This window comes from Callithrix jacchus, chromosome 8, assembly GCF_049354715.1.
Source record: "Callithrix jacchus isolate 240 chromosome 8, calJac240_pri, whole genome shotgun sequence".
In the NCBI taxonomy this organism is placed as follows: Eukaryota; Metazoa; Chordata; class Mammalia; order Primates; family Cebidae; genus Callithrix; species Callithrix jacchus.
This window is the reverse complement of record NC_133509.1, coordinates 85,589,053-85,616,340: the sequence shown is the minus strand read 5'-3', so window position 1 is coordinate 85,616,340 and position 27,288 is coordinate 85,589,053. Positions and strand designations below refer to the sequence as shown.

At 41.0% G+C, this 27,288-nt stretch overlaps 1 protein-coding gene across 15 annotated transcripts in view; it reads left to right on the top strand.

The window, feature by feature from the left end:
• Window positions 1-27,288, top strand: part of TRIM9 (tripartite motif containing 9) — a 125,277-nt gene that overhangs the window by 63,641 nt on the left and 34,348 nt on the right. For all 15 annotated transcript variants that reach the window (XM_078334910.1, XM_035260504.3, XM_078334906.1 and 12 more), the window contains exons 2-4: window positions 6,296-6,391; window positions 8,678-8,800; window positions 26,310-26,420. In XM_078334910.1, the coding sequence (XP_078191036.1) occupies window positions 6,296-6,391; window positions 8,678-8,800; window positions 26,310-26,420 (330 nt within the window). The remainder of the gene's footprint in view (window positions 1-6,295; window positions 6,392-8,677; window positions 8,801-26,309; window positions 26,421-27,288) is intronic.

Genomic DNA, 27,288 nt, shown 5'->3' with positions numbered 1-27,288 from the left:
ACCCTGGCTAGGATAGAATCAATCTTTCTTCCTTCCCTTCCCTCCCCTTCCCTTCCCTTTCTTTTCCTTCCCTTCCCTCCCCTTCCCTTTCTTTTCCTTCCCTTCCCTCCCCTTCCCTTTCTTTTCCTTCCCTTCCCTCCCTTCCCTTCCCTCCCCTTCCCTCCCCTCCTCTTCCCTCCCCTCCCTCCCCTCCCCTTCCCTTTCCTTTCCTTTCCTTTCCTTCCTTTCCCTTCCTTCTCTCCCACCCTTCCTTTCTCTCTCTTTCTCTCTCTCTCTCTCTCTCTCTCTCTCTCTCTCTCTCTCTCTCTCTCTCTCTCTCTCTCTCTCTCTCTCTGAAGGAGTTTCACTCAAGTTGAACAGACTATAGTGCAATGGTGCAGTTTCAGCTTACCACAACGCCTGCCTCCTGGGCTCAAGGGATTCTCCTGCCTCAGCCTCCTTAGTAGCTAGGATTACAGGTGCTCACCACCACACCTGGCTACTTTTTTTGTATTTTTAGTAGAGATGGAGTTTCACCATGTTGGCCAGGCTGGTCTCAAACTCCTGGCCTCAAGTGATCTGCTTGCCTCGACGCCCAATGTGCTGGGATTGCAAGTGTGAGCCACCACACCCAGCCTTGAATCTTTCTTATAACTAATTAACAATAAACAGCAGTTTAATGGACCAAATCCCTACCCATAAGATTCCTCTGATACCAGCCTTGCCCAAAGCCAAGAGCCTCACCATACTCCGCTGATGACATATCTAACATACAATTACATACATACACATACACATTCTTACACACATATACACTCTTAAACTCACATTCTTACCCACATACACAGACCTTCACACACTCACATGCATATGCACATTCATACACACACGCATGCACACACACACCACTTGTCTCTATACTGTGTGCTTCCATTCCCAGGCCCAGCAACTCTTTTGCAGATCACAGCCTGTTCACTGCCCCAGCTATTTGCTAGGCTTAGAGATAAGTTGGCATCTCCAGACCAGCTGGTATTAGAGGATTCCTGACCATCTGACTATAGTGAACTGGGCTTGGGGTATATCCAGGATCTTCCAGCACCAGAGAAACCATTCTTGAAGAGATCCATTCTTGCAGACAGGAAAGGCGCAGGCAGGAGGAATAGACATTTTTCCTAGAAGGGGAATCAGGCCCCTTGGGCAGCTCAGCTTGATGGTTCCCCAAGTACCAGTCACTCTGTGGGGTCTCCTTCCTTTACTTCATTCCCATTTCATCCAATCACTGCCCAAGATCTTAGGCCAGTAGTTGATAAAGTTGGCAGTGGGCCTGAATCCATAGCTTCTTCCCCTCCTCCATGATACTCCTCTCTTAGGGGACTTTTTCAAATTCACCAAAAAACTTCATGCAGGAAAAAGTTGCACATTTCATAGGTTAACTAGTCATGCTGTAATTTACATATTATCTGGCTGCAAAGTATAATCAGACCCTCATAGTCAATCATAGTCATCCACTCACCTTCTCTGGTTTTAAATGCTCTCACCGTGGATTAAACAGTTAATTAAACAATTTTTCAGCCTGTGAGGGTGAGAGAAGATTCTCCTTCTTTGGGAAGCTGGAGCAAAGGGCATGAGTTTGCCATCAGATGAGGGTTTATGTTGTGGCTGTTCCATACGTGAGTGGTGAAACCTTCCCACAGGGGTATCCTATCGGCACCTCTGCAAAATGGCAGAGAGGTGATTGGGATTGCACTGAAAGCATCCATGAGAGTTCCTGGCTCATAAGAAATGAGTAATGTATTATAATTATTATAATTTCTTACTTACACTTTTTAATTGTACAATGTCAGTAATGTACTGAGTAACCAGCAATGAGTAATCACTGACTAATGTGACTCAGAGATTAATATTTCATTAGAAAAACTGTTACTGTCCTGGGCAGCCTTCCCTCAAAGTCCCACTGCCTCAATGGTCACTTTTTTCCTGAGGGTTATGTTTACCTTTGCATCTGGGAAGGAGCCGGTGTGGGCTTGGGCTCCTGGGTGCAGCAATGTTGCGGTGCCTGAATGGCATGCACTTTGATACAGCACCAGACAGTGGCCCGTACCCCAAGAGGCAGCTGGGTCGTTTTCTGGGCTGTCAGGCTGCTGGTGCTTGTTTGCCGACTCATCTGTTTTGTACAAACTCTTCGAGTGACCCTTTTGACCCATCCTGTGCCTGTAACTTCAGATCCCAGACAGCCAGAAAGCTTCTTTACATTTGTCCCAGTTTATCTCTCTCCAATATTCGTGGTGAATTGAGGGAAAGAGGCCACGTGAAGAATGTTTACAGCAGGAAATGAAAAGAAGACACTGTCTTCTTCCTGGGCACCCTCAGCAGCTTGGGCAAGTGAGGCGTTGCCTGTTTGCTGAGCGTGAGAATTAGGTCCTGAAACATCCTCCACAGTCCCTCCCAGGGTAAGCGCCTGATCTCTCCCTCCTGGGGAGGCAAGGGGAGCAGGGTCAGGGGGAAGCTGAAAATGAAAGCCACGCTAGGAGGGAAGGAGGAGGCAGAGTTCTTTGTTTCTTTCCTTCAGGCTTGAACAACTTGTCATCTTTGTGGGAGACCTCTGCGACTGTCAGCATGCTCCCAACCGAGAACAACTTAACCGGAGATCAGAGCTTCAGCGGCATAATTTTTCTCCTCTCATTCACCTTCAGATTCTGACACCTTTTCAGTAACCTAGAAAACAAATATCCAAGAAACCTGAATGTCAGTTTCAGGTTTTAAAAACAGCTTTAGAACTGTACCTTTCTCCCTTGAATGACTCCTTGTACAGCCAAAGATGCCATGATGAAAACACACACTACATATTTGCATCTTCGGTGTTCCACTCATGAATTTCCAGGACTGCTCTGTAGTCCTGAATACAGAACACCTCTGTTAGCACAGAGCAGGAATTTAAATGCATCTGGGAAACAAAATCAGTCAATAATAATGTTATTCTACACCAGATGGAGCTTATAAATGTGATCAAAATACCATCCTGTAAAATCAGTGTGCATATAAATCCTTACAGTAAGAGCTCTTTCTAGTGATAGTTTTTCCAGGATTTTTCATTGTCTCCTGCTCAATTTCTACAAGTGGACAAAGCTTAAGAGAATGATTTCTAGATCTTTATCTTACAATGTAATTGTTTATCAAATACCAAAACAATCCTCAGCCAGATAGAAGGCATGCTTGGGACTGAGCATAAATGCAAAGAGGAAATTGAAAATAAATTAATTTTTCCAGTTCACTTATTGCTTTGTCATATAAAATCCTGGGAATAGATGGGGCCAGAACTCTTTGTCTACTAATGAATAATTGTATTTCTAAGTATACAGCAGCACCTGGTCAAAAAATCTTTATGGGTGTCAAGTCTGACTTATACAGACACAATTAATTGCAAGGTTGGAATACAAGAAACCAGGCAGCTTCACTTCTGTGTAACCAAATCAGTTTGGCTTCTGTACTGAAACATCTAAATGTGGTTACTAAGCATAGGTTATAATAAAAAGAGGAAGAAAACTATGATAGTCCAGCACACTTTTGCTCATTCAGAAAAAAAAGATATGAATTCTAAAGTAGCAATGAAAAAAATCAAATATCTTCTTAAAAGTATGTCACTCATGTTATTGCCTGCTCTTCTAAATGAGGCCCTTTTTCCCTCCTTTATCCTTTGGGCTCCTGGAAATATTAACGGTTATTGAGGAGAAATTTTTACCCCAAATAATGTTGTGGCTGAGACCCAATCATAAAGAATTTTGCAACTGTAGGCTCACTTTGTGCTTTATCTAACTCAATTACGTTGGTTTTGCCTCCTGAAGCCTCAATACATAGAGCAAAGTACAGGTGATCAGAATGTTCTCCCATAGATCCCATTCCAGGAAACTGTCCTGTGAATCCCTCCAGTCAGCAGGTGTTTGTGTGAGCAAGAATGAAGAAAGCAAATGAGAGTTAACAGCTGGTCGGGAGCAGTGACTCACACCTGTAATCCCAGCACTTTGTGAGGCCGAGGTGGGCAGATCACCTGAGGTCAGGAGTTCAAGACCAGCCTGGCCAACATGGCAAAACCCCATCTCTACTAAAAATACAAAAATTCGCTTAGTGTGGTGGTGCATTCCTGTAATCTCAGCTACTTGAGTGGCTGAGGCAGGAGTATCGCTTGAACCCAGGAGGCGGACATTGCAGTGAGCCAAGATCATACCATTGCACTTCAGCCTGGGCGGCAGAGTAAGACTCTGTCTCAGAAAAAAAAAGTTAACAAGCATTTATTAATCACACATTATGCACTGTGCACCAGTAAGGTAGTAGGGTTCTAGGCTTTAGATATCATATTTCATGCAATACCCACAAAACCCAAGAAAAGTATCCTTCTCATTTTATGAATGAGGTAAAACTATGTATAAAGGAGTGAACAGCCAGTAACTGGCGGCTTTTCTGAATTCAGAGTCATTCCCTTAACTAGCAGGAGCTTTCACATTGATTAATGCATTCAACCATCACCATAACCCAACTACAAAGTACTATTATTCTTCCCACCTTTTCCATTGGAGTAATTCAGACAGAGGTGACTTTCTCAAGGCCACAGTTAGTAAGTGATAGAGTGAGAATTTGCACACTTTCAAAGCCTATATTCTTTCTACCATCCCACATTGCCTCCATCAAGCATTTGGTGTACATATTTTTAGAGAGTCCATGTCCAACTTTGTATTTAAAAGACAAATATAAGAGAAAAGCATTCACAGCACCAAGAGATATAATTTTAAGGTTCTGTCCTTTTACAGAAAGGAAAGGGTAGAGGAAACATTGTGCTGGCAAGGAGAATAGGCTTTAGTTTGCAGGGAAGACAGTGCAGGAAAGGGAGTCTGTCTCTGTACCTGAGGTACTGAAGGATATACCCAGACTGCTAGAAGAAGGAATTTATATCAAGTACAGTGATACTTGATATAAATTCCTACTAGCAATAGAAAACTCCAGAACAGTGACTTAAATAGGAGTTAATTTTTCCTGCATAACAAGAAAGCTAGTGGTGAAGGCTTCAGGTGCTGGCTCAGCTGCTCAAAGATGCCGTCAGAACCTAGCTTCTTCCCCTCCCATCCCTCCACCCATACCCTATTGGCCTTCTCCTCATGTGAGACAGAAGACATTGCATCCATCCTAAAGTCAGGAACCAAAGGGGAGAGGCTGCATCAACCAAATGTTTCCATATCAGCAGAAAAGCAAAAGCTTTGTCAGACCCCTCCAGTCCCCAGCAGACTTCCACTTAGGTCTCATCCAACAGGATTATGTACCATGCCACTCCAGCAGATGAGGAGGCTAAAAGAGCAAGTACCTATCAGGACACCTTGCCAACCCAGCAAAATTGTGCCCTCTTATGGATGGGGTGGTGTGGGAAGAGAGAGAGCAAGCCCTGGTGTACGAGGCTAGTGTGGAGGGGACACAAATGTGCTAGGGCAGCAGGGCTGTACTTGGGAGAAGGAAGAGGGCATGGATGAGGCGGGAGTGGAATGTTGTCCTGCCCTTTGAATTTGTGATATTTAAGTGGCCGCAGAGGACCACACCAGTACCTACTCCTTCCTACATCCTATTCTTGACACTCTATTCTTTCTGCCCCAATCCCAGACCAACAGCCCTTTGTGCTAAGCAACATGATAAGAATTAGATCTTGGGAGGCCGCGGCGGGTGGATCACGAGGTCAAGATATCGAGACCATCCTGGTCAACATAGTGAAACCCCGTCTCTACTAAAGATACAAAAAATTAGCTGGGCATGGTGGTGCGTGTCTGTAATCCCAGCTACTCAGGAGGCTGAGGCAGGAGAATTGCCTGAACCCAGGAGGCGGAGGTTGCGGTGAGCCGAGATCGTGCCATGGCACTCCAGCCTGGGTAGCAAGAGCGAAACTCCGTCTCAAAAAAAAAAAAAAAGAATTAGATCATCTGACTCACTGTTTTGTTTTGCTTTTTTAGTCCTTAGCAAATAATAGTTATTCAATAAATGATTGCTTAATTAATCAATGAAGGAGATGAAGAAATTCTCGGTTGATATCAGCTGGCAAGGGCCTTTGACTGCTGTGGCCAGAGGTGTTCACTACTTCCAAGGAGAAGCTACTCAGGGGCCCAGGGAGTCTGGACACTGGAATCTACCCATACAAAGGCCAGCAAAGAGGTTCAACCTCAGATGAGAGGAATCTGGGGAGCTTGATGATTTTCCAGTTTTGAATCTCACTGAAAACACCTCTGTGGCCTTGTTGCTGCATCCTGTGATTATAGCTCCATGGTTTCCTTCTTTGTCTTTGCAGAGCCAGCTCTCCCAGGCGCTGAACGGACTGTCAGACAGGGCTAAGGAAGCCAAGGAGTTTCTGGTACAGCTCCGCAACATGGTCCAGCAGATCCAGGTATGGGCATTACCTGGGACACAAGGAAACCCCATGGGCTGATATATAATTGTGCGGCAGGAGAGTTTTTTTCTCCTTTTATTTTTATGTGTTATGGGAAAATTCCTTTTTGTTGTTGTTGTTGTTCTTTACATTCAAACACACATAGAGATCAACTTCAAACATACCCCTTCTTAAGGTAGTTTCTTTTTGCCAACAAGCCAGAAACACAGCCTGATTTTCCAACTGGTTCCTGGCTTCCACACTGAGGTCCTAATTCTCTACTACTAAATATGCAGAAAGAGGCCTATTTCTCTGTAAATTCAGGGTTCTTATTGCTGAGTTTGTAAGACCCTGTAGGTTCTCAAAACACCTTGTAATAATTGTATTATTTAATGGTAACAGGTCATAGTTTTCTCTTTTTTTCATCCTTCCTTTATTTCCTTCCTGCCTTTCATTTTTTTCTTTTGTATTCCTCCCTTCTTCCTTCTTTCTTTTTTTCTTCCTTCCTTTCGTTCTTCTTTTCTTCCTCCCTGACCCACAATAATGCTTCTCCTCCACTTAGACATTTAAATATTTTTCCACCGTGATCCCCTGGCAACTGTAATTTCAGATTGCTTTATCTAGACACAATGACCAGCAAGCAATTCAAGCAGCATTTAAGAGCTCATAAATTCTCCACTAGAGCTGAAGGGGAAAAACCATAAACTATATGAGACACCAAAATAATGACCCTCTTATGTTTTGAAGTTTGCCTCACAGAAATAACCTTAGCTTGTTTTTTGCTGGCCTCCAGTAAATTGACTAAGTTCATATTTCGCCATGTCAAGGCAGGTATGGATTATTAAATGGAAGCCAGCCTTTCAAAGAATTACACACTGATTTCTTTGCCTTTTTTTGGCACACAGGCCCATGTTAAACTTTTGATTCCCTAACAACCTAGCAGTTTTGTATACTTCCTTCTGTTTTCCAAAGCAATTAGTTTATCAATCAGTTCTTTCTTTACTCTACTGGCATAAAATGTGCAGCCCCAGGCTTGCCTCTGCCCGGGCCTCTTCATCAGAGCAAAGCTTTCTTTGTGCTCTAAATCAATGACCGAGCTTACAAGGAGAAGGTCTCCCCTCACCCCACACTCCAATATTACCCTGCATGTGGCATAGAAAGCTCTTAAATGATGTTTTCCAAGGGCCTTCTCTGAGAGCCCAAAAGCAATTGCCTTGAAATCCAAAATTTAGCATTGCTCAAGCAATTATTAATGCATTCCTTATATGAAGACCTTGCATATGAAAACAGTTATTAAATGCCTATCAGTTGATTATTATATAAAGAAACACAGTTCTTTATGGCTTTAGTAATAAATTAAAATTTGTTGGGTTAAATTATTTCTTCCTTGCCAGCCCCCAAAGCTTTATAGTTTACTATAAACTGGGTAGTGCTTTGTAAGTACTATGTGAGTATTTAGCTTTCATTCACTGTGCATTACTTTTTTTCAGATTATGGCTTAGGAATCAAAATTGTATATGTAACTCATTGAAACGATTATCCTTAATAAATGCATATAACTCATTGAAAGAATTGCTTAAAAGAAATGTTTATGGCATGTATAGATTTAAATAAAATAAAAATGTTATATCCAGCATTTAATTTAAACATCATGGGAAAGTTATAATTCATTTAGTATGTAGCTGCCTTTCTGCTGCAAGGTGTTGGGTCATGTCTGACTTTTATGCCAGGGTGATCGCTATTACATACATTGATTGTTTTTAACCACCTACTATTTGCTCTTCTTAATGAAAGAGGCAAATACTTTTGCCCATTACTGTTGTATCTTATAAACTTCTGTTCTCATTGGATTGTTGTTAATACTGAAGACCAGTGCCATTTTCTTTCTTCTTCATTCCTTTGATTTTAATGATTTCTTGTGCCTCGGCAATGCCCTGCTCACTCCTCATTGGCTTTTTGAACGCCAGCTTCCACCATATATAGCTAGACGTATATGGCCCTCAAAAGCATTCATGCCCAACTCTATAAGCTAAAGCTTTGTTTTATTTAATTTAATTCAAATTGTGGAAATGATTTCCTTTTGATAAATTTAAGCAATAAATATTTATCCTTTTCAATCTAAATTTAAGGTGGAACATGACCACTGTAGAATAAAGTTTATCCAGTTTTTTTTTTAAATTACCAAATGTGCATTGTGGGCAGAGTTCCTTTTCATTCCCTTCAGGAGGATGGGGGAGCTCTGTTTTCTCTGGCAGCCTAAGGCACCCAGCACCTTGCAGTTGAGAAATGTGCTCTATTACACAGGAGAACAGTGTGGAGTTTGAAGCCTGTCTGGTGGCCCAGTGTGATGCCCTCATCGATGCCCTCAACAGAAGAAAAGCCCAGCTGCTGGCCCGTGTCAACAAGGAGCATGAGCACAAGCTGAAGGTGAGTGCTGCATCATGGGAAAAAACAGAAAGCCAACAAGCCAGGCTTCTGGGGGGCATGATGGACAGGCTGGGAGAATTCCTTCCCCTGGACAGGAAGAGAGGATGTCCACAGCCTTGGGCAGCCAGTGGTCTGACCAGAAAGGAGCATACACATCCCTCCATTCACTATGTACTCCTTCATTTACCTAAATTATGTTTGTTGAGTGACTTTTCTGGGCCAGGAACTGCTATGGACACAGGAATAATAAATCAAAATTATTGCCTTCATGGGACTTATATTCTATCAAGAGGGATAAATAATAAGCAAGATAAGTGTCTTCCTCCATTTTATGTTGATATAACAGAATACCAGAGACTGGGTGATTATAAACAATAGAATTGTCTTTAGCTCATAGTTCTAGAGGCTAGAAAGTCCAAAAGCATGCTGTTGGCTTCTGGTGGGCCTTCATGTTGCATCATCCCGTGGCAGAAGGCAGAAGGATAGCGAGCATCAGAAACAGAGAGGATAGGCCCAAACTTCCACCTTTTATTGGGAGCCCACTCCCATGATAATTAACCCACTCCCAAGATAATAGCATTCATCCTAATCACTCCTTAAAGGCTCTACCTCTTAATACTTTTATAATGGCAATTAAATTTCAACATGGATTTTAGAGGAGATATTTAAACCATAGCAATAAATAAGAAAATTTGGAGCATATTAGTAAAAAGTGTTAAGAAAAATGTTAACAGTAGGAAAAGAGGATAGTGAGTACTGGGGATGGGGGTTGAAATTTTACATAGGATGGCCATAAAGAGGCAAAAATGTGTTTTTGAATTGAGAAATAGAATTTGTGCTTTCTAGAAAACAAACATGGTTTGTCTTAACTCCTCAACTGAACTTTACAGTGGGAAACTGTACAGAAGTTTGTCATGACACAGTAGAATCAATTGGCTATAATAATGGGACCCTATTGGCAGGACTGGCCCTCCAGGAGACATCTGCTATTCCACCTATCACCCCATTGGTGCAGGGCAACAAAATGTGAGAGGAAGGATGAGTGGATGGGCAGAGCAAACCAGAAGGGGTCCAGCAGTACACACTTAGCTAGGGCTCACACATGCGGCCATCAGGCCTCAGAGTGGCAGGTAGTGGGTAGGTGGTGTGCAGTGTTGGCATGGGATTAAGATGAAGGGAGAAATGAGGTCTGACCATATTCTCATGGTGCTGGGCAAAGGACAAGAGGAGAGAGGGACATAAAAGGTGGCTCAGAAGGAGTCCTGCCCTTGTGGAGTTTACAGTTCAATGGAAGAGATAAGCTATACCCACAGCTGACTCCAACACAGATAGAGAGTGGGCTTCCAGGAGAGCGGTGCCCAATGTCATAGAAGTTGTGACAGGGAAAGATTACTTGCAGCTAAAATGGTCATGGAGTACCTCAAGAGCTGGCAACTGAGTAGTCCAAATTGGAGGAAGTGTGTGTTAATGACCACTTACATTCCTGCCTACAGGATTCGGCAAAGCTGTCAGGGAAGGAGAGGGTGATTAGCACATACGTGGTCTTTCTTTTGGTTCCCTATGAAGTTTAAGGTGGTTTTTTCCAGTTCTGTGAAGAAGGTCATTGGTAGCTTGATGGGGATAGCAATGAATCTATAAATTACTTTGGACAGTATGGCCATTTTCACAATATTGATTATTCCTAACCATGAACATGGAATGTTTCTCCATCTGTTTGTCCTCTCTTATTTTGTTGAGCAGTGGTTTGTAGTTCTCCTTGAAGAGGTTCTTTACATCCTTTGTTAGTTGTATTCCTAGGTATTTTATTCTCTTTATAGCAATTGTGAATGGCAGTTCATTCTTGATTTGGCTCTCTTTAAGTCTGTTATTGGTGTATAGGAATGCTTGTGATTTCTGCACATTGATTTTGTATCCTAAGACTTTGCTGAAGTTGCTTATCAGTTTCAGGAGACTTTGGGCTGAGACGATGGGCTGCAGACAATCATGTTGTCTGCAAATAGAGACAATTTGACCTCCTCCTTTCCTAATTGAATACACTTTATTTCTTTTGCTTGCCTGATCGCTCTGGCTAGAACTTCCAATACTGTATTGAATAGGAGTGGTGAGAGAGGACATCCTTGTCTAGTGCCAGATTTCAAAGGGAATGCTTCCAGTTTTTGCCCATTCAGTATGATATTGGCTGTTGGTTTGTCATAAATAGCTTTTATTATTTTGAGATACGTTCCATTGATACCTAGTTTATTGAGAGTTTTTAGCATAAAGGGCTGTTGAATTTTGTCAAAGGCCTTCTCTGCATCTATTGAGATAATCATGTGGTTTTTGTTTTTGGTTCTGTTTATGTGGTGAATTACGTTTATAGACTTGCATATCTTGAACCAGCCTTGCATCCCCAGGATGAAGCCTACTTGATCATGGTGGATAAGCTTTTTGATGTGCTGTCACAATTAGTTTGCCAGTATTTTATTGAAGATTTTTGCATCTATGTTCATCATGAGTGTTGGCCCGAAGTTTTCTTTTCTTGTTGAGTCTCTGCCCAGTTTTGGTATCAGGATGATGTTGGTCTCATAAAATGATTTGGGAAGGATTCTCTCTTTTTGGATTATTTGGAATAGTTTCAGATGGAGTGGTACCAGTTCCTCTTTGTATGTCTGGTAGAATTCAGCTGTGAACCCATCTGGACCTGGGCTTTTCTTGGTTGGTAGGCTTATTAATTGCTGCCTCAAATTCAGCCCTTGTTATTGGTCTATTCAGTGTTTTGACTTCTTCCTGGTTTAGGCTTGGGAGGGTGCAAGTGTCCAGGTATCTATCCATTTCTTTCATGTTTACTGGTTTGTGTGCATAGAGTTGTTTGTAGTAATCTCTGATGGTAGTTTGTATTTCTGTGGGAATCTGTGGTGATATCCCCTTTATTGTTTTTTATTGCATCTATTTGATTATTCTCTTTTGTTTTTTATTAATCTGGCTAGTGGTATATTTTGTTGATCTTTTCAAAAAACCAGCTCCTGGATTTATTGATTTTTTGAAGGTTTTTTTGTGTCTCTATCTCCTTCAGTTCTGCTCTGATCTTAGTTATTTGTCTTCTGCTAGCTTTTGAGTTTTTTTTATCTTGTTCCTCTAGCTCTTTCCATTTTGATGATAGGGTGTCAATTTTAGATCTTTCCTTGCTTCTCATGTGGGCATTTACTGCTATAAACTTCCCTCTGGACACTGCTTTAAACGTGTCCTAGAGATTCTAGTTTGTTGTGTCTTTGTTCTTGTTGGTTTCGAAGAAGATCTTTATTTCTGCCTTCATTTCACTGTTTATCCAGTCAACATTCAAGAGCCAGTTGTTCAGTTTCCATGAAGTTGTGCAGTTCTGAGTTAGTTTCTGAATTCTGAGTTCTAATTTGATTGCACTATGGTCTGAGAGACTGTTATGATTTCAGTTGTTTTGCATTTGGTGAGGAGTGATTTACTTCCAATTATGTGGTCAATTTTAGAGTAGGTGTGTTGTGGTGCTGAGAAGAATGTATATTCTGTGGGTTTGGGGTGGAGAGTTCTGTAAATGTGTATTAGATTTGCTTGGTCCAGATCTGAGTTAAAGTCCTGGATATCTTTGTGAATTTTCTGTGTCATTGATCTGTCTAATATTGACAGTGGAATGTTAAAGTCTCCCATTATTATTTTGTGGGAGTCTTAAGTCTCTTTGTAGGTCATTAAGAACTTGCTTTATATATCTTGGTGCTCCTGTATTGGGTGCATATGTATTTAGGATCGTTAGCTCTTCTCGTTGCATTGATCCTTTTGCCATTATGTAATGCTCTTCTTTGTCTTTATCAGAGACTAGGATTGCAACTCTTGCTTTTTTTTTTTTTTTTTTTTGCTCTCCATTTGCTTGGTAAATCTTCCTCCATTCCTTTATTTTGAGCCTGTGTGTATCCTTGCACATGAAATGGGTTTCCTGAATACAGCACCCAATGTTTGACTTTTTATCCAATCTGCCAGTCTATGTCTTGATTGGGGCATTTAGCCCATTTACATTTAAGGTTAATATTATAATGTATGAATTTTATCCTGCCATTTTGATGCTAGCTGGTTTTTTTGCCCATTAGTTGAGGCAGTTTCTTCCTTGTGTCAACATTCTTTACCATTTGGTAGTTTTTGGAGTGGCTGGTACTGGTTGTTCCTTTCTATGTTTAGTGCTTCTTTCGTGAGCTCTTGTAAGGCAGGCCTGGTGGCGATAAAGTCTCTCAGCAATTGCTTGTTCATAAAGGATTTTATTTCTCCTTCACTTATGAAGCTTAGTTTGGCTGGATATGAAATTCTAGGTTTAAAGTTCTTTTCTTAATGATGTCGAATATTGGTCCCCACTTTCTTCTGGCTTTCTGCTGAGAGATCCACTGTGAGTCTGATGGGCTTCCCTTTGTGAGTGACTCGACCTTTCTCTCTGGCTGCCCTTACCATTTTTTCCTTCATTTAAACCCTGGTGAATCTGAGGATTATGTGCCTTGGGGTTACTCTTCTTGCAGAATATCTTTGTGGTGTTCTCTGTATTTCCTGGACTTGAATATTGGCCTGCCTTGCTAGGTTGGGGAGGTTCTCCTGGATAATATCCGGAAGAGTATTTTCCAGCTTGGATTCATACTCTCTGTCACATTCAGGCACACCAATCAACGTAGATTAGGTCTTTTCACATAATCCCTATTTCTTGGAGGCTTTGTTCATTTCTTTTAACTCCTTTTTTCTCTAATCTTGCCTTCTCATTTTATTTCATTGAGTTAATCTTCAATCTCTGATATCCTTTCTTCTGCTTGGTCCATTTGGCTATTGGCTGTTGAAACTAGTGTATGCTTCATAAAGTTCTCATGTTGTGTTTTTCAACTCTCAATTCATTTATATTTGTCTCTAAGCTGTTAATTCTCATTAGCATCTTGTCAAACCTTTTTTCAAGGTTCTTAGCTTCTTTACATTGGGTTAGAACATGTTCTTTTAGTTCAGAGAAGTTTGTTATTACCCACTTTCTGAAGCCTGTTTCTGTCAATTCATCAGACTCATTCTCCATCCAGCCTTGTTCCCTTGCTGGTAAGGAGTTGTGATCCCTTGGAAGAGGAGAGGTGTTCTGGTTTTGGGTGTTTTCATCATTTTTGTGCTGGTTTCTTCTCATCTTTGTGGATTTATCTACCTGTTGTCTTTGTAGTTGGTGACTTTTGGATGGGGTCTCTGAGTGGACATCCTTTTTGTTGATGATGAAGTTATTTCTTTCTGTTTTTTAGTTTTCCTTCTAACAGTCAGACCCCTCAGCTGTAGGACTGCTGGAGGTCCACTCCAGACCCTGCTTGCCTGGGGATCACCTGTGGCAGCTGCAGAACAGTAAGGGTTGCTGCCAGTTTCTTCTTCTGTTATCTTTGTCCCAGAAGGATACGCACAAAATGTCAGCCTGAACTCTCCTTTTTGAGGTGTCTCTTTGGATATACAGGGGTCAGGTACCTTCTTGAGGAGACAGTCTGTCCCTTATAGGAGCTCAAGTGCTGAGCTGTGAGCTCCATTGTTCTGTTCAGAGCTGCTGGGCTGGCACATTTAGTTTGCTGCAGTGGAACTCGTAATTGCCTTTTTTTCACAGGTGCTCTGTCCTGGGAAGGTAGGGCTTTATTTATAAGTTCTTGATGTGCTGCTGCCTCTTTTCAGAGCTGCCCTGCCAGCAAGGAGGTAGCCTAGTCACAGTCTGCCAGCAGAGGCATTGCTGAGCTGCCATGGGCTCTGCCCAGCTGCTGTGTGAACTTCCTTGCCATTTTGTTTATAGAGGTATAGTTAGAACTGCCTCGGTAATGGCAGTCTGCCTCAAGTAATGGTGGACTGCCTCGGTAATGGTGGACTGCTTCAGTAATGGCAGATTGCCTCCGTAGTGGTGGGCTACCTCAGTAATGGTGGAATGCCTCCATAGTTGTGGGCTGACTCGGTAATGGCAGACTGCCTCAGTAGTGGTGGACTGCCTCAGTAATGGCTGACATCCTTCCCCCCACAGAGCTAGACCATCCTGGGTCCAGCTGTGCTTGCTGTGAAACTCTCAATACAGAGCATTTCAAATTGCTGGTCTTTGTTGGGGTGGGACCTGCCAAGCCAGATCACCTGGCTCCTTGTTTCAGCCCCCTTTTTTTCAGTTGAATGGGTGACTCTGTCTTCCAGGCATTCCAAGCACCAGTTGAAACGGCTACCCAGATTTGTGTGAGTTTTTGTGCAGAGACCCACTGCACCAGCTGAAACAGCCTTGCTGGAGGCTTATGGCACTTTTCTGCCCAGGAATCTCCTGTTCTGTGAGCAGTAAAAACTCGTTTGGAAATGGCGGTGATCACTCACCCTCTGCATTCTCACTGGGAACTGCACTCTAGAGCTGTTCCTATTTGGCCATCTTGGATCATCTCCTCAAAATTTTTTTTTCCTTAATGGAAATATCTTTTTTGAAACATTGCAAATACTATCCTGGCATTTTAAAACAGAATATGGTGAACAGTTTGCAATAGTCACATGGTAATGGTAGGGCAACTCCAGATTTTCTTCTTTTTTTTTTCTTTTCTATTTTTTGAGATGGAGTCTTGCTATATTGCCCAGGCTGGAGTACAGTGGCACAATCTCGGCTCACTACAACCTCTGCCACCTGGGTTCAAGTGATTCCCCTGCCTCAGCCTCCCGAGTAGCTAGAACTACAGGTGTGTGCCACCACACTCAGCTGATTTTTTGTATATTAACAGAGACAGGGTTTCACCATGTTGGCCAAGATGGTCTTGATCTCCTGACCTCATGATCTGCCCACGTTGGCCTCCGAAAGTGCTGGGATTACAGATGTGAGCTACTGCATGCAGCCAACTCCAGGTTTTCTATATGGGAGAGACATAAAGACAGCAATCTGGAGGGAAGAGAGACATTTTTGACAATTGCAAATGCATCATTTATTCCCATCAAAGAATGCCAGAAGGCATGAGAAGCCCCCTTGCTCTCCTGCTTTATGCTGCCTCTGCAGAACAGGATTGCGTGAAAATCAGTTAAGGACTGTGCTGTGGCTGCAGATGTCATTGTTCAGGAATGGCTTTCACACATTGCTGGGATGCCACATCGCATGACTGTGTCCTCGTCCCTCCTCTGAGGGTCCATCTGTGCTGGCTGGGCTGCCCCAGCGGGGCATGCGGATGCATTTGGGGGCTGCTGAGCAGAGGCAGCTGCCTGCCCTCATTCCACCCTGCCCAGCCTGGAGTTTCCTGCCCAGACCTTAAAGGACTGCAGAAACCAGAGACAGGTGGCTGGCTGTCCACCACAGCAGCGGAGCTGTTCTGTCTTCTGTCTCAAGTGATTTGTTTCTCTGCTGTTTTCAGATGATTATATCTGTCATTGCTTCCAAAAACAGCCACCAGTGCCACTCACACCATCATGACCATTGATACAGGCCTCCACGGCTCACTCACTCTCCTTCTCTCCCCCTGCCTTTTCCCTTTCTTGTCACTTTCACTGCTACTCAGATTTGTGAGAAAAGACTGGCCTTTTATAGACATCACTTGCCAAGCACAGTGCTTCTTTCTATCTTTGTTGGCTAACCCATCACTCACTGTCCTGCAGGGATAATCTTATGTTCTTCCGCTTCCCTTTGGCTGAGTTGTATGAGGCCCTGCTTTTTACTGACAAAGAGAGGAGTTGTATGTGTATTTTTCTGGCAACTCTGGCTCCTTGAGCCATCCAAAAAACTAGGGATGCTGGAAAGTGAGTGTGTATTTACACAGTCTATAATCCTTCATGTCCATCTCTGAAAGCACTGATTGCCTGAACAGATTTAATAGTTCTGGTTCTGAGGTAAGATGGAATTGAGTGGTAAAGAGCCCACGTTCTGAGTAACAGAGGCTGGGGTGAGAGGACATACTTTCTCACTTACTAGGTTTCTCACCTTAGGCAAGTGTGCTGCTCAAAAGTTTATTTCATCCGTGTGTAAAATAAGGCTAAAAGTGGTACCTCATAGGGCATTGCAAAGCACTTAGCATGATCGTCAGTGTATATTACTATTATTGTTGAGATCATTGAGAGAGAACGACTGGAAATATGTTTCATTTAACACACTGAAGAAGAGTTTCCAGGGGCTTGTTTTCTATGATACCAGAGTTCATAGTGTACAATTAGTCCATACACTGGTGTTATTATTCATGAACCTGTGAAATTTGTTAGTGGCATGAGTTCATAATTGATCATTGTATAAAACAGTTCACAAAGTTTGGTGAGCTTTTTTTTTTTTTTTTTTTGAGTTGGAGTTTTGCTATTGTTGCCCAGGCTGGAGTGTAATGGTGCAATCTCGGCTCACTGCAACCTCCGCCTCCCGGGTTAAAGTGATTCTCCTGCCTGAGCCTCCTGAGTAGCTGGGATTACAGGCATGTGCCACCACACCTGGCTAATTTTGTATTTTTTTAGTAGAAACAGGGTTTCTCCATGTTGGTCAGGCTGGTCTTGAACTCCCAACCTCTGATCCGCCCGCCTTAGCCTCCCAAAGTGCTGTGATTACAGGCGTGAGCCACCACGCCTGGCCGGGTGAGCTATTTTTAAAAGCTAAAAAAAGCTTTCGAGACATATGCAGATGTGGTCATGTTTGAGGAAAACTGTTTGAAATGTAAATTATAGTTAATACTACTCTGTGGTTTGAAAAAATGCTGGGAGCCAAATATCTATTTTCAGAATGTAGTGAACTAAAGCGAATGTCAGATAGCTACTGAGGGAAGAAGTGTTTTTGAGCTTCCAAGTAAAATGTGACTAACTCATATTTGGAACTACTTGGGCAATATTCCAACAATCAGCAGAGCACACTGGACCCCCAGGTGTTTTGTCTTGATCTGTCCATTGTGTTAACATCCTTCCCAGGTCTGCTTTAGCTGAAGACAGCCTGAAATTTCCTCACTATCTGTGCTTCTCACCAGGAAATTGTGATGACACTTAAACTAAATTGTGCCATTACTGAGATCTGTGCTTTCTTCAGAAACTTTACATATGCCACTTTCTCTTGATAAGCCCAAAGAATATCTGAAAGTTATTTTTGTTTATGTAACATTCACAATTTGAAATAACTCTGAAATTGTCTTAAATATGCTCTCTCTAATATTTTAGAATAAATTCACACATTGAATAGCAAGAGGTGATATGTATTTTCTTGGTTACCTTTGAACTCTAAGATCCTCTGAAAGAAAAAAATGTTACAGTTATTCCAAATGATTCTGGAGAGAAAGTCTAGTTTTCAGTTTCCATGTATGGTGGGTAAATTTAACATACCCACATAATTACTCAGCAAGGATGCTAAGGGCTGGTGATGAAGCTTACCATGTTACACAGTCTTCACATTAATATTTACTGAGGGCTTCTGTGTGCCAGTTGTAGTTATCTGTAGAATGCTTGATTTTGAGACCTAGTGTAACATTTGAGTTTTGTTAGAATAATTATAGTAATTTTCATCATTATATTTGTTATTATTTAACATGTATTGTGTGTTATAATCCCATTATGTTTGCCAAAAATTAATTATATCACATGTAATTAAGAACACAAATTTAAATTGTGGATATTATTGGCATATGAACTGCATATTGCCGCTATTTTGCCATCGTTTTATTACAGGAAAATAATCCTTTGATTCAGATGAGAGAGAGGAAAGAAAGAAAGTGGGAGAGAGGGAGGAAGGGAAAAAGGGAAGAAAGAAGGAAAGAAAAAAGGAAGGGAGGGAGGGAGGGAAGGAAGGGGAGGAAGGAAGGAAGGAAGGAAGGCAGGAAGGCAGGAAGGCAGGCAGGCAGGCAATACCAGCTCACAAAAAAATTAAAAATAATGATATATTATTTGACTGGCTACAGCCATTACTAGGAAGAACAAACAACTAATTTAAGCCAAGAACCACCTCAATCCCTGTAAAACTAACAGCAAAGGACTCAGTTATTCCATTACAATGAAGACATTTGGAAAAATTAGGCACTCTAGAACAACTTGAAGTGTTCAGTTGCCCTCAGCAGAAGTCTGTAGAAATCAATTCTAATCATTTAACCACAATTCTGATTGATTACAAGCCCATGATTAATGATGAGTTCCTTTCAGAGTTTCATTTGGCATATTTTGCAGTCCTCTGCTTCCCACCATGTAGGAGCAAAAATCCCAAGAGTGTCTGTATGGGATAAGGTGCCCAGGCCACCCATGGAATTACCAGGAAGCGCCATACACAGCTGGAGGACTAGGTTAGGGGATACACCACTGAACGGCCCCCTACTCACTTTGGCAAGGTCAACGAAAGTCAGTCTCAGAACTTCCTTCATACTTTTTGCCTCAGCCCAGATATGGGTAACACTTCTCACGTCCAAAAGGCACCTCACTCATACTTTGAGGAGGATGGAATAATCCACTGTTTCTTACTACACTTCACATCCTATGAAACAACATACTGCTTCACTCTTACTGCAGCCACCTTCAGTGGTCAATGTTTTCCTGTATGGTTGGGGCTGCCCAATATGCTTCTCTCTCTCTCAATGTCTTGAATATCTTCTTTCATTTACTTCTCTATACAAGGATACAGTATTCTATACACTAAGAGCATGCTTTGCATATTCCACTCAATGTTTATTGATAAGGCATTGGTGATATTCACACTTGTAGAATAGAAATTTCACAGCTTTACTGTTAAAAATCTCAAGACATCCTAAAAACAGGTGTGTGGCTTATTTAATATGTTTAAATGATCCTTCTCTTGATTAAAAACTCAAAGCGTCAGACTTTCCTTTGAAATGATTAGTTGCCAGTATGGGTAAATTAATAACATTAGTACAGAGGGTGGTATCAAGAGAATAGGGAAAATATTTGCCTTAAACTATGGAGGAGAATGGTGGCATTTGAGAATTTAAAATGCTCTTTAAGTTAAATGCTCTAAGTTTTAGTGAATGTGACAATGATATGGTAGATAACATTTTACTCTTGGAAAAAACAGGAGATTTCTTTAATACCAGAAAGATCTAACAGCCAAAGCACTTCACCTTTAATTCACACAGTTAATTCAAAGCATCAGTTGGTCATCATGCTTTAGGACATGGCAGGACACATAGAAACCCCCTCCTGATTTAAAGGACCCATGGAGAACAAATTCCTCAAGCTTGCATCTGAAAAGTACAATCAGTCCTCCATATCCATGGGTTTTGCATCCATGAATACAACCAACAATGGATTGAAAATATTTGAAAACAAAGTCTCTCCTGGAACACGTACAGACTATCTTCTTATTATTCCTTAAACCAGCAGTCCCCAACCCTAACTGGTCCCTTTTCAGCACCAGGGACCAGTTTCTTCCATGGAGTTGTCTTCCATGGAGTACAGTTGTCTCCTCAGTATCTGTGGGGGATTGATTCCACGATTCCCTGTGGATACCAAAATCCGCAGATGTGCAAGTCCCTGACATAAAATGGTATAGTTTCATTAATGTTATTATGTTAATAAGAATAATTTATGTTGTGTTATTAAAAATAATATAATTAATATTGTATTGATAATATAATGTTATTGTGTTATTAATAATATAATGTTAATATCATTATTAGAGAGAGCTGCAGGGGGTGGTGGGGCAGGGTGGGGGATGGTTTCAGAATGAAACTGTTGCACCTCAGATCATCAGGTATTAGATTCTCATAAGGAGCTCATAACCTAGATCCCTTGCCTGCACAGTTCACAATAGGGTTCCTGCTCCCATGCCACTGCTGATCTGAAAGGAGGTGGCCCACCCCTCACCTCCTGCTGTGCAGCCCAGTTCCTATCAGGCCACAGACCAGTGCTACTCCACGGCCCAGGGGTTAGGCACCCCTGCCCTAAACAATATACTATAATACCTTTTATATTGTAATTAAGTATTACAAATAATCTAGAGATGATTTAAAGGATATAGGAGAATATGCATAGGCTATATGCCAATAGTGTGCCATTTTATATCAGGGGCTTGAGCATCTGCAGATTTTGGCTTCTGCAGGGAATCATGGAATCAATCCCCCACAGATACTGAGGAGATAACTGCACTGGACCTTAAACAAAAAGGATTAAAGGATGACCTTATGCTTAGGGGAAATTGTTTTAAACTATAATGGAAAGACGTAGCTTATATTTAAGAAAGAACTTTTTGAAATAGTAGAGAAAGAAAGTTAGTGTTCACTTAGGCGGTAGTTCATTAGTGATATCTTGTCAAAATCTATAATGAGAGAACTATAGGAAAAGACATTGGCAAGGTATGGTGGCTCACACCTGTAATCCCAACACTCTGGGGGGCCGAGGCAGGAGAATCACTTGAGCCCAAGAGCAGTCTGGATGACCTGGAGAAGCCCCATCTCTACCAAAAATATACAAATTCACCAGGTGTGGTGGCATGTGCCTGTAGTCCCAGCTACCAAGGAGACTGAGGTGGAAGGATCACTTGAGCCCAGGAGGTTGAGGCTGCAGTGAATTGTGAGTGTGCCACGTCACTCCAGCCTGGGTGACAGAGACCCTGTCCAAAAAGAAAGAAAGGGAGAGAGAGAGAGAGAGGAAAAAGAAAAAAAGAAAAAAAAGAAAGAGAGAAAAAGAAAGAAAGAAAGAAAAAGGCATTTATTTAAAAAGCGTAAAGAAAAATTTTGAAAGAACCACATGTAAAATGTAGAGGTAAGTGAAGGTGGGGGAAGGTGTCAAGGTCATGGTTGTATTAGGAATGAAATTCCCTTTAATGAGCCTCAAATCTTGCTGCTGGTTGTATCACTAGAACTGACTGGAGAAAGGAGATTGGCCTGTTAGTGATGGGAATGTAATTGTGGACAAGCAGGACAAAATTTTACCTGTGTATTGTGTACTCTCTCCTGGGTTGCTCTGTGCTACTGACAGTGTCTGAGAATTCAAAGGGACACAACAGTCCTTCAGACTCTCTTTTAACAAATAGGTGTCAGTGTTATATCCTGACCCAATAAATGACTTTTATAAATCTTCCACTTAACAAAATAAAACTGTTCCAATGATCGATAGGCACTTGCCATCCAGAACAGATGGTGGCTCTGCTGATAAAACTTAAAAAGCCTTCTCTGAAACTGTGGACTACGGATTAATTCACTGTCTGGTGGGAGGTGGTTTAGGCTTCAGTGCAGATGAAAGCAGGAAGACTGTCTCTCAGGCTCTATTTGTGTCATTCTGCAACTTGCACTCTCCCTGAGAAGAGGACCTCTTGAATCCAGCCCACTGCAAACGTGATGCCACAGGGTCCTCTGGCACATCAGAGCCAAAGCACAGAAATGTGTCATTCAAAGACAACAGTGAGGTGGCCTGGCTTCTGGGAATCATTTTCCATGAAAAACTCAATGTAGAAATAAATCACCACAAAATGTGGTATGAGTAACACAGGTTGAAGAAAGTAGCAAGTAAGAGTTGATAAAGACAAGTAGAGTGAAAGTATTTATGCTCTTTAAAGATCTGATTCAAGATAATCTGGCTGATTTCTATAATGTGGGAAATCTTGCTAAATTAATTCAGAAAATATAAGTTAATTACAGGGCACCAAAAATGCTTCTCTGGGAACCCTGTAGTTTAATTTTAAGCAGTGATTTTATCACAGGCTGTTGTGATCATTGTGAATGATTGATTAAAATGTAAAAAGGTGGACTGAAATCAACTGTATCAACAGTGAGGGCCAGGAACTCAGGAATACTGAGTCCTTCCAAGAAGCCTGACTCATAGAATACAGGAGCCAACAGCAAACCCCTGCTGAAACTCCCTGGTAATTTGGCAGTGCAACAATTAAGCTTCTTTACAGTCAGCAGAGAGCCCCACACTCAGACAGCTCCTTCAGCACCCAGTAAACCATGCTTGATAAGGAAATTTATAGAAGCAAACATGGAATTTTATGAGGACTGAGTAATGTATTTATTTCAGTACATTAATGCATCATTGAACTGAATCCTCTGGAAAGGAAATACAATCATTCAGTCTATTTTATATCAAAAGCAGACGGACTCTGGGTTATAGTGCTCAGATTCTATCTGTCCTTGCTATTCAGACTTCCAGTACCCATAGTCAAAGGGCAAGTGTCATTTAGATAATGAAATGATGACTGTGGAGGTGTCTGCTACCTAGCAGCACCAATACACTGGCTACCAAAATATAAAAAATGTCATCCTGATAACAAGTTAGTTCAGCCTCATACCACAAAGGGGAATAGCATATTAGCTGTAGGCCACCACTCTTTAATTTTTAGATGTTTCACATGTGGGGTTTTTTCTCCCCAAGAGACAGAAGCCTAACCTTCCCGTTATTTTCTGAATAAAAAATAAAATAATTTGCACTCATTGAGCCCAGACGAACATATGGTGATGGTGGTTGTCAGGCGTACTGGATGTGAGAAGAAAATAAATCAACCTGCGAACTTAATTCATTGCTCCCAAAATTCACACAAGTAATCTTTCCATCAGAGCTGTTTCCTTTCACCAATGACAACAAAGAGATTTTTAATCCTACATTTTATTTTACTTAATTATTATTAAAATTTAAAAAGCAATAACAAATCATCTGTCAGAAAATTGGGCGACCTAAATAGCCAAAACAATCTTGAAAAAGAAGGACAAAGTTGAAGTTCTTATATTTGCTACCTTCAAAACTTATTACAAAGCTGCAGTCATCAAAATAGTGGATACTGGCATGAAGACCACTGTAACAGAATAGAATCCAAAAATAAACTTTTACATGCTCAGATGATTTTCCACAAGGCTGCCAAGACTATCCAATGGGGAAAAGGCAGTATTTTTAATAAATGGTGTGGGGAAAACTGGATATCCACATGCAAAAAAAAAAATAAAGTTAGACACTTACCCAACTTCATATCCAAAAATTACCTTGTAATAGATCAAATATCTAAATATAAAACCTAAAACTGCAAAATCTTAGTAGAAAACACAGGGGAAAAGCTTTGGGATATTGAGTTTGTCAATGATTTCGCAGATATGACACCAAAAGCAAAGGAAACAAAAGAAAATATCAATAAGTTAAAATATTTATGTCTCAAAGGACACAAGGAGTGAAAAGGCAACCCACACAACAGTGTGAAATATTTGAAAATCATATATCTGATAAGAGATTGATATCCAGAATATATAAAGAACTCCTACAACTCAACAACAACAACAAACCCGTTTTAAAAATAGGCAAAGACCTGATTACCAGTGAGGCTACACAAATGGCCAATAAATATATGAAAATATGCTCAGCATCACCAGCCATTAGGGAAATGCAAATCAAAACACAACGAGACACCACTTTATACCTTCACAATGGCTATATTTTTAAAAATGAGAAAGTAATAAGTGTGGGTGAGGATGTGGAGAAATTGGAACCCTTGTGCATTGCTGTGGGAATGTAAAATGGTACAGCTGCCATGGAAAACAGTATGGTGATTCCTGAAAAAATTAAATGTAGAATTACCACATGATCCAGCAATTCCACCTCAGGGTGTAGTACCTCAAAGAAGTGAAAGCAGAGACTTACATAGATATTTGTACTCTCGTGTTTATAATAGTTTTATTCATTGTAGTTGAAAATATTCATCAGTGGATGAGTGGATAAACAAAATAGGTCAGAGTATTATTTGCTCTTAAGATGAAAATTTTGACACACGCTACAACATGGTTGAATCTCAGAGGCATTACGCTAAGTGAAATAAGCTGATCACAAAAGGACAAATGTTATATGATTCCACTTATGTAAGAGGTTCTTAGCATAGTGAAATTCATAGAAAAAGAAAGTAGAATGGTGGTTGCCAGGGGCTGGGAGGAAGGGGAAATGGAGACGTTTAATGGGTTCGGAGTCAATTTGGGAAGATGAAAATGTTCTGGAGATGGATGGTAGTGATAGTTGCGCAATAATGTGAAAGTACTTAATGCCATGGAATTATACACTTAAAGATGGTTAAAATGGAAAATGTCATGTTGCGTATATTTTGCCACAATAAAACATTAGGAGCAAAAAATCAGAAATAATGAATGAATGAGTTGTCAAAATATTAGATAGAAATTAAATGTCCAATAATAAGAGAACAGGAATGATTAAACAAATTAAGATTACCCATTCAATAGGATATTTTTGTAACCATTGATGGTGGCAACATGAAAAATGCCTGTGTTACAGTATTAAGTTGAGGGAAAGGGAAGGTAAAATTGCCATACACAATGACTGCAACAATAAATAGGCCTGGTTCTAGAGAAAAACCAAAAAGAAATGTCAAAATACTTTAAAAATTTACATTAGAATGATAAGAGTATTTGCTTTTTTCATCTATCTCCTGCTTGTTTTAGAAAGTGGATGAAATAATTTTAATGGAAAATAAATTTATAACCAAAAATGAAAAGAAGGAACAAGGAGCATTTTAAAATAATTATTAGAATCTCTTTTGGTTATTATCCATAAAATCCAAAATACTAGATATTTTTTAGGCTTTTGCAAAGTAGTATAAATATTGAGGATGTGAGTAATTATGGTTCCTGGAAAACCCTTCTTCAATTTGACCCTTCAAAAACCATTCAAAGACAGGTGCAATGTAGTCCCAGCTACTTGGAAACTGAGGCAGGAGGATTGCTTGAGCCCAGCAATTCAAGACCAGCTTGGGCAATATGGCAGGACCCCATCTTTGGAAATATATGGGCATTCAAGATTTGGGTTACTGAGCAGAGGACACATGATAAATACCTCTGAAGAAAAAACTTTTCAAGGAATGTCATGTATTCATCACTAAACACAGACAGCTTCTTGGAGACAGAAACCACTTGCTCAAAGAGATGCCTATGTAGGTTAAAGCAGACTCACAGCTTGGCAAATGAGCAGTCTTTACAACTGTTCTCCAAATGAGGCAGTGGCTTCGCTGGGTTATTCTTAAAACTTAATTCTGTATCTGTCTTCTTTCTCCAGCTTGTCATTAGCTCATTGTCTCTCCCAAGCTCCACCTTGGCCCTCCAGGTCCCCCATCACCCACACAAGGAAAAAGATACAGAACAATTGACCATGGGGCTGTGGGGAGGGGCAGGAAAGGACAGGAACTGGGTTCAGATGGTGGTATCTGCTCTTTAAGGTTGAGGGTGCTGAAGGTAGACAGTGTTAGAAGCACAGCTGCAGCCAAACCTTGGGGAGCTACAGCTCCTCTACAGACACCCAGAAAACTTCGCACAGCAGAGTCAGCTTCACAGAAAAGAGCAGGACAAGGAGGAGCTTTGGAAGGTATTCCTTGATGCTCCAAAGTCACCAGATCTAGGGTTCCAAAATCGATCTGCCTTCCCTTCTGATGGGTCCTGTTGTTGCCAGTTTCCTCTGTGAATCTTATCCCATCTGTCTTCCAGAGCCCTTATCCACAGCAGACATTGCTACAAAATAGTCTCATAAATTTAGTTCCATTCCAGGATGGAATGGATTCTGGTTTGAAGAAGCTTTCCAATGGTCCAATTTGCTTCTCTTCTACCCTCTGCCATTTTGGACCATCCTGTTCTCTTTTTAATCCTAGGTGGTTCGAGATCAGATCTCTCACTGCACAGTGAAATTGCGCCAGACCACAGGTCTCATGGAGTACTGCTTGGAGGTGATTAAGGAAAATGATCCTAGTGGCTTTTTGCAGGTAAGAGTTAACTAGTTTCTTCTTCAGATTCTAAATGTCCCATAGGACATAGTCTAGGATGCTTAAGTCAGATTTCCAACAGCCCTGGCTGGGCCTGGATCCCTCGATAACAGAACCTACCTTCATACTGCAGTGTACGTGGGAGCGCCTGCTAAGTAAACTCCACTGACTACTTCCTGGAGTAGTCAGGAGATGCATGGACTTTTTTTGTTTGTTTTGCTTCTTTTTATTCTTGTGTTTAATCATGAAAACATAATTGTCTGTAAGTTCTTTCAAAGTGGAGTTATTGCCTTGCCCAAGAATTCAGTCATTTATTAATGTCTCTTGGACAGTTGTCAGATGTCTAAATGTCTAAGTGCGTAAGATGTTTACCTTCTTGACACCTCCTACTGGCCAGAAAGTCAGTGATTTCTCAAATACAGAGATTTCTCATTCTTGAGTGTCAATTGTTTTAGTGAGATGCTGTATAAGCTGGATTTTACTTAAGTTTTGATCCCAATGATAAGGAATCTTTTGTTGAGGAACACGTAGATTTCTTCCAAGTCACATTCTACTAAACTAGTCACAAGTGACAGAGGGAGATTGAATACAAAAAATGAAAGAGCTTTCTCTCAAAGAATACAATGATAATCACATGAAGATGATGTGCTTAAAATGTGAGAAATTCCATATGCACCCTCACTAAACTATGTTATGAAACTCATTTCCAAGTTTTGATAGGATGCCCACACTTTAAATTAGAAGGGTTGAGCTATTGATCCTAATAGAAATGAACTAGTTTCCAACATATCGCCCTTTAAAGTTGTTGACATTTAGTAAATTTGTCATAAATAGCATGATCATATATTCATATTTGTCTTTTAGATCA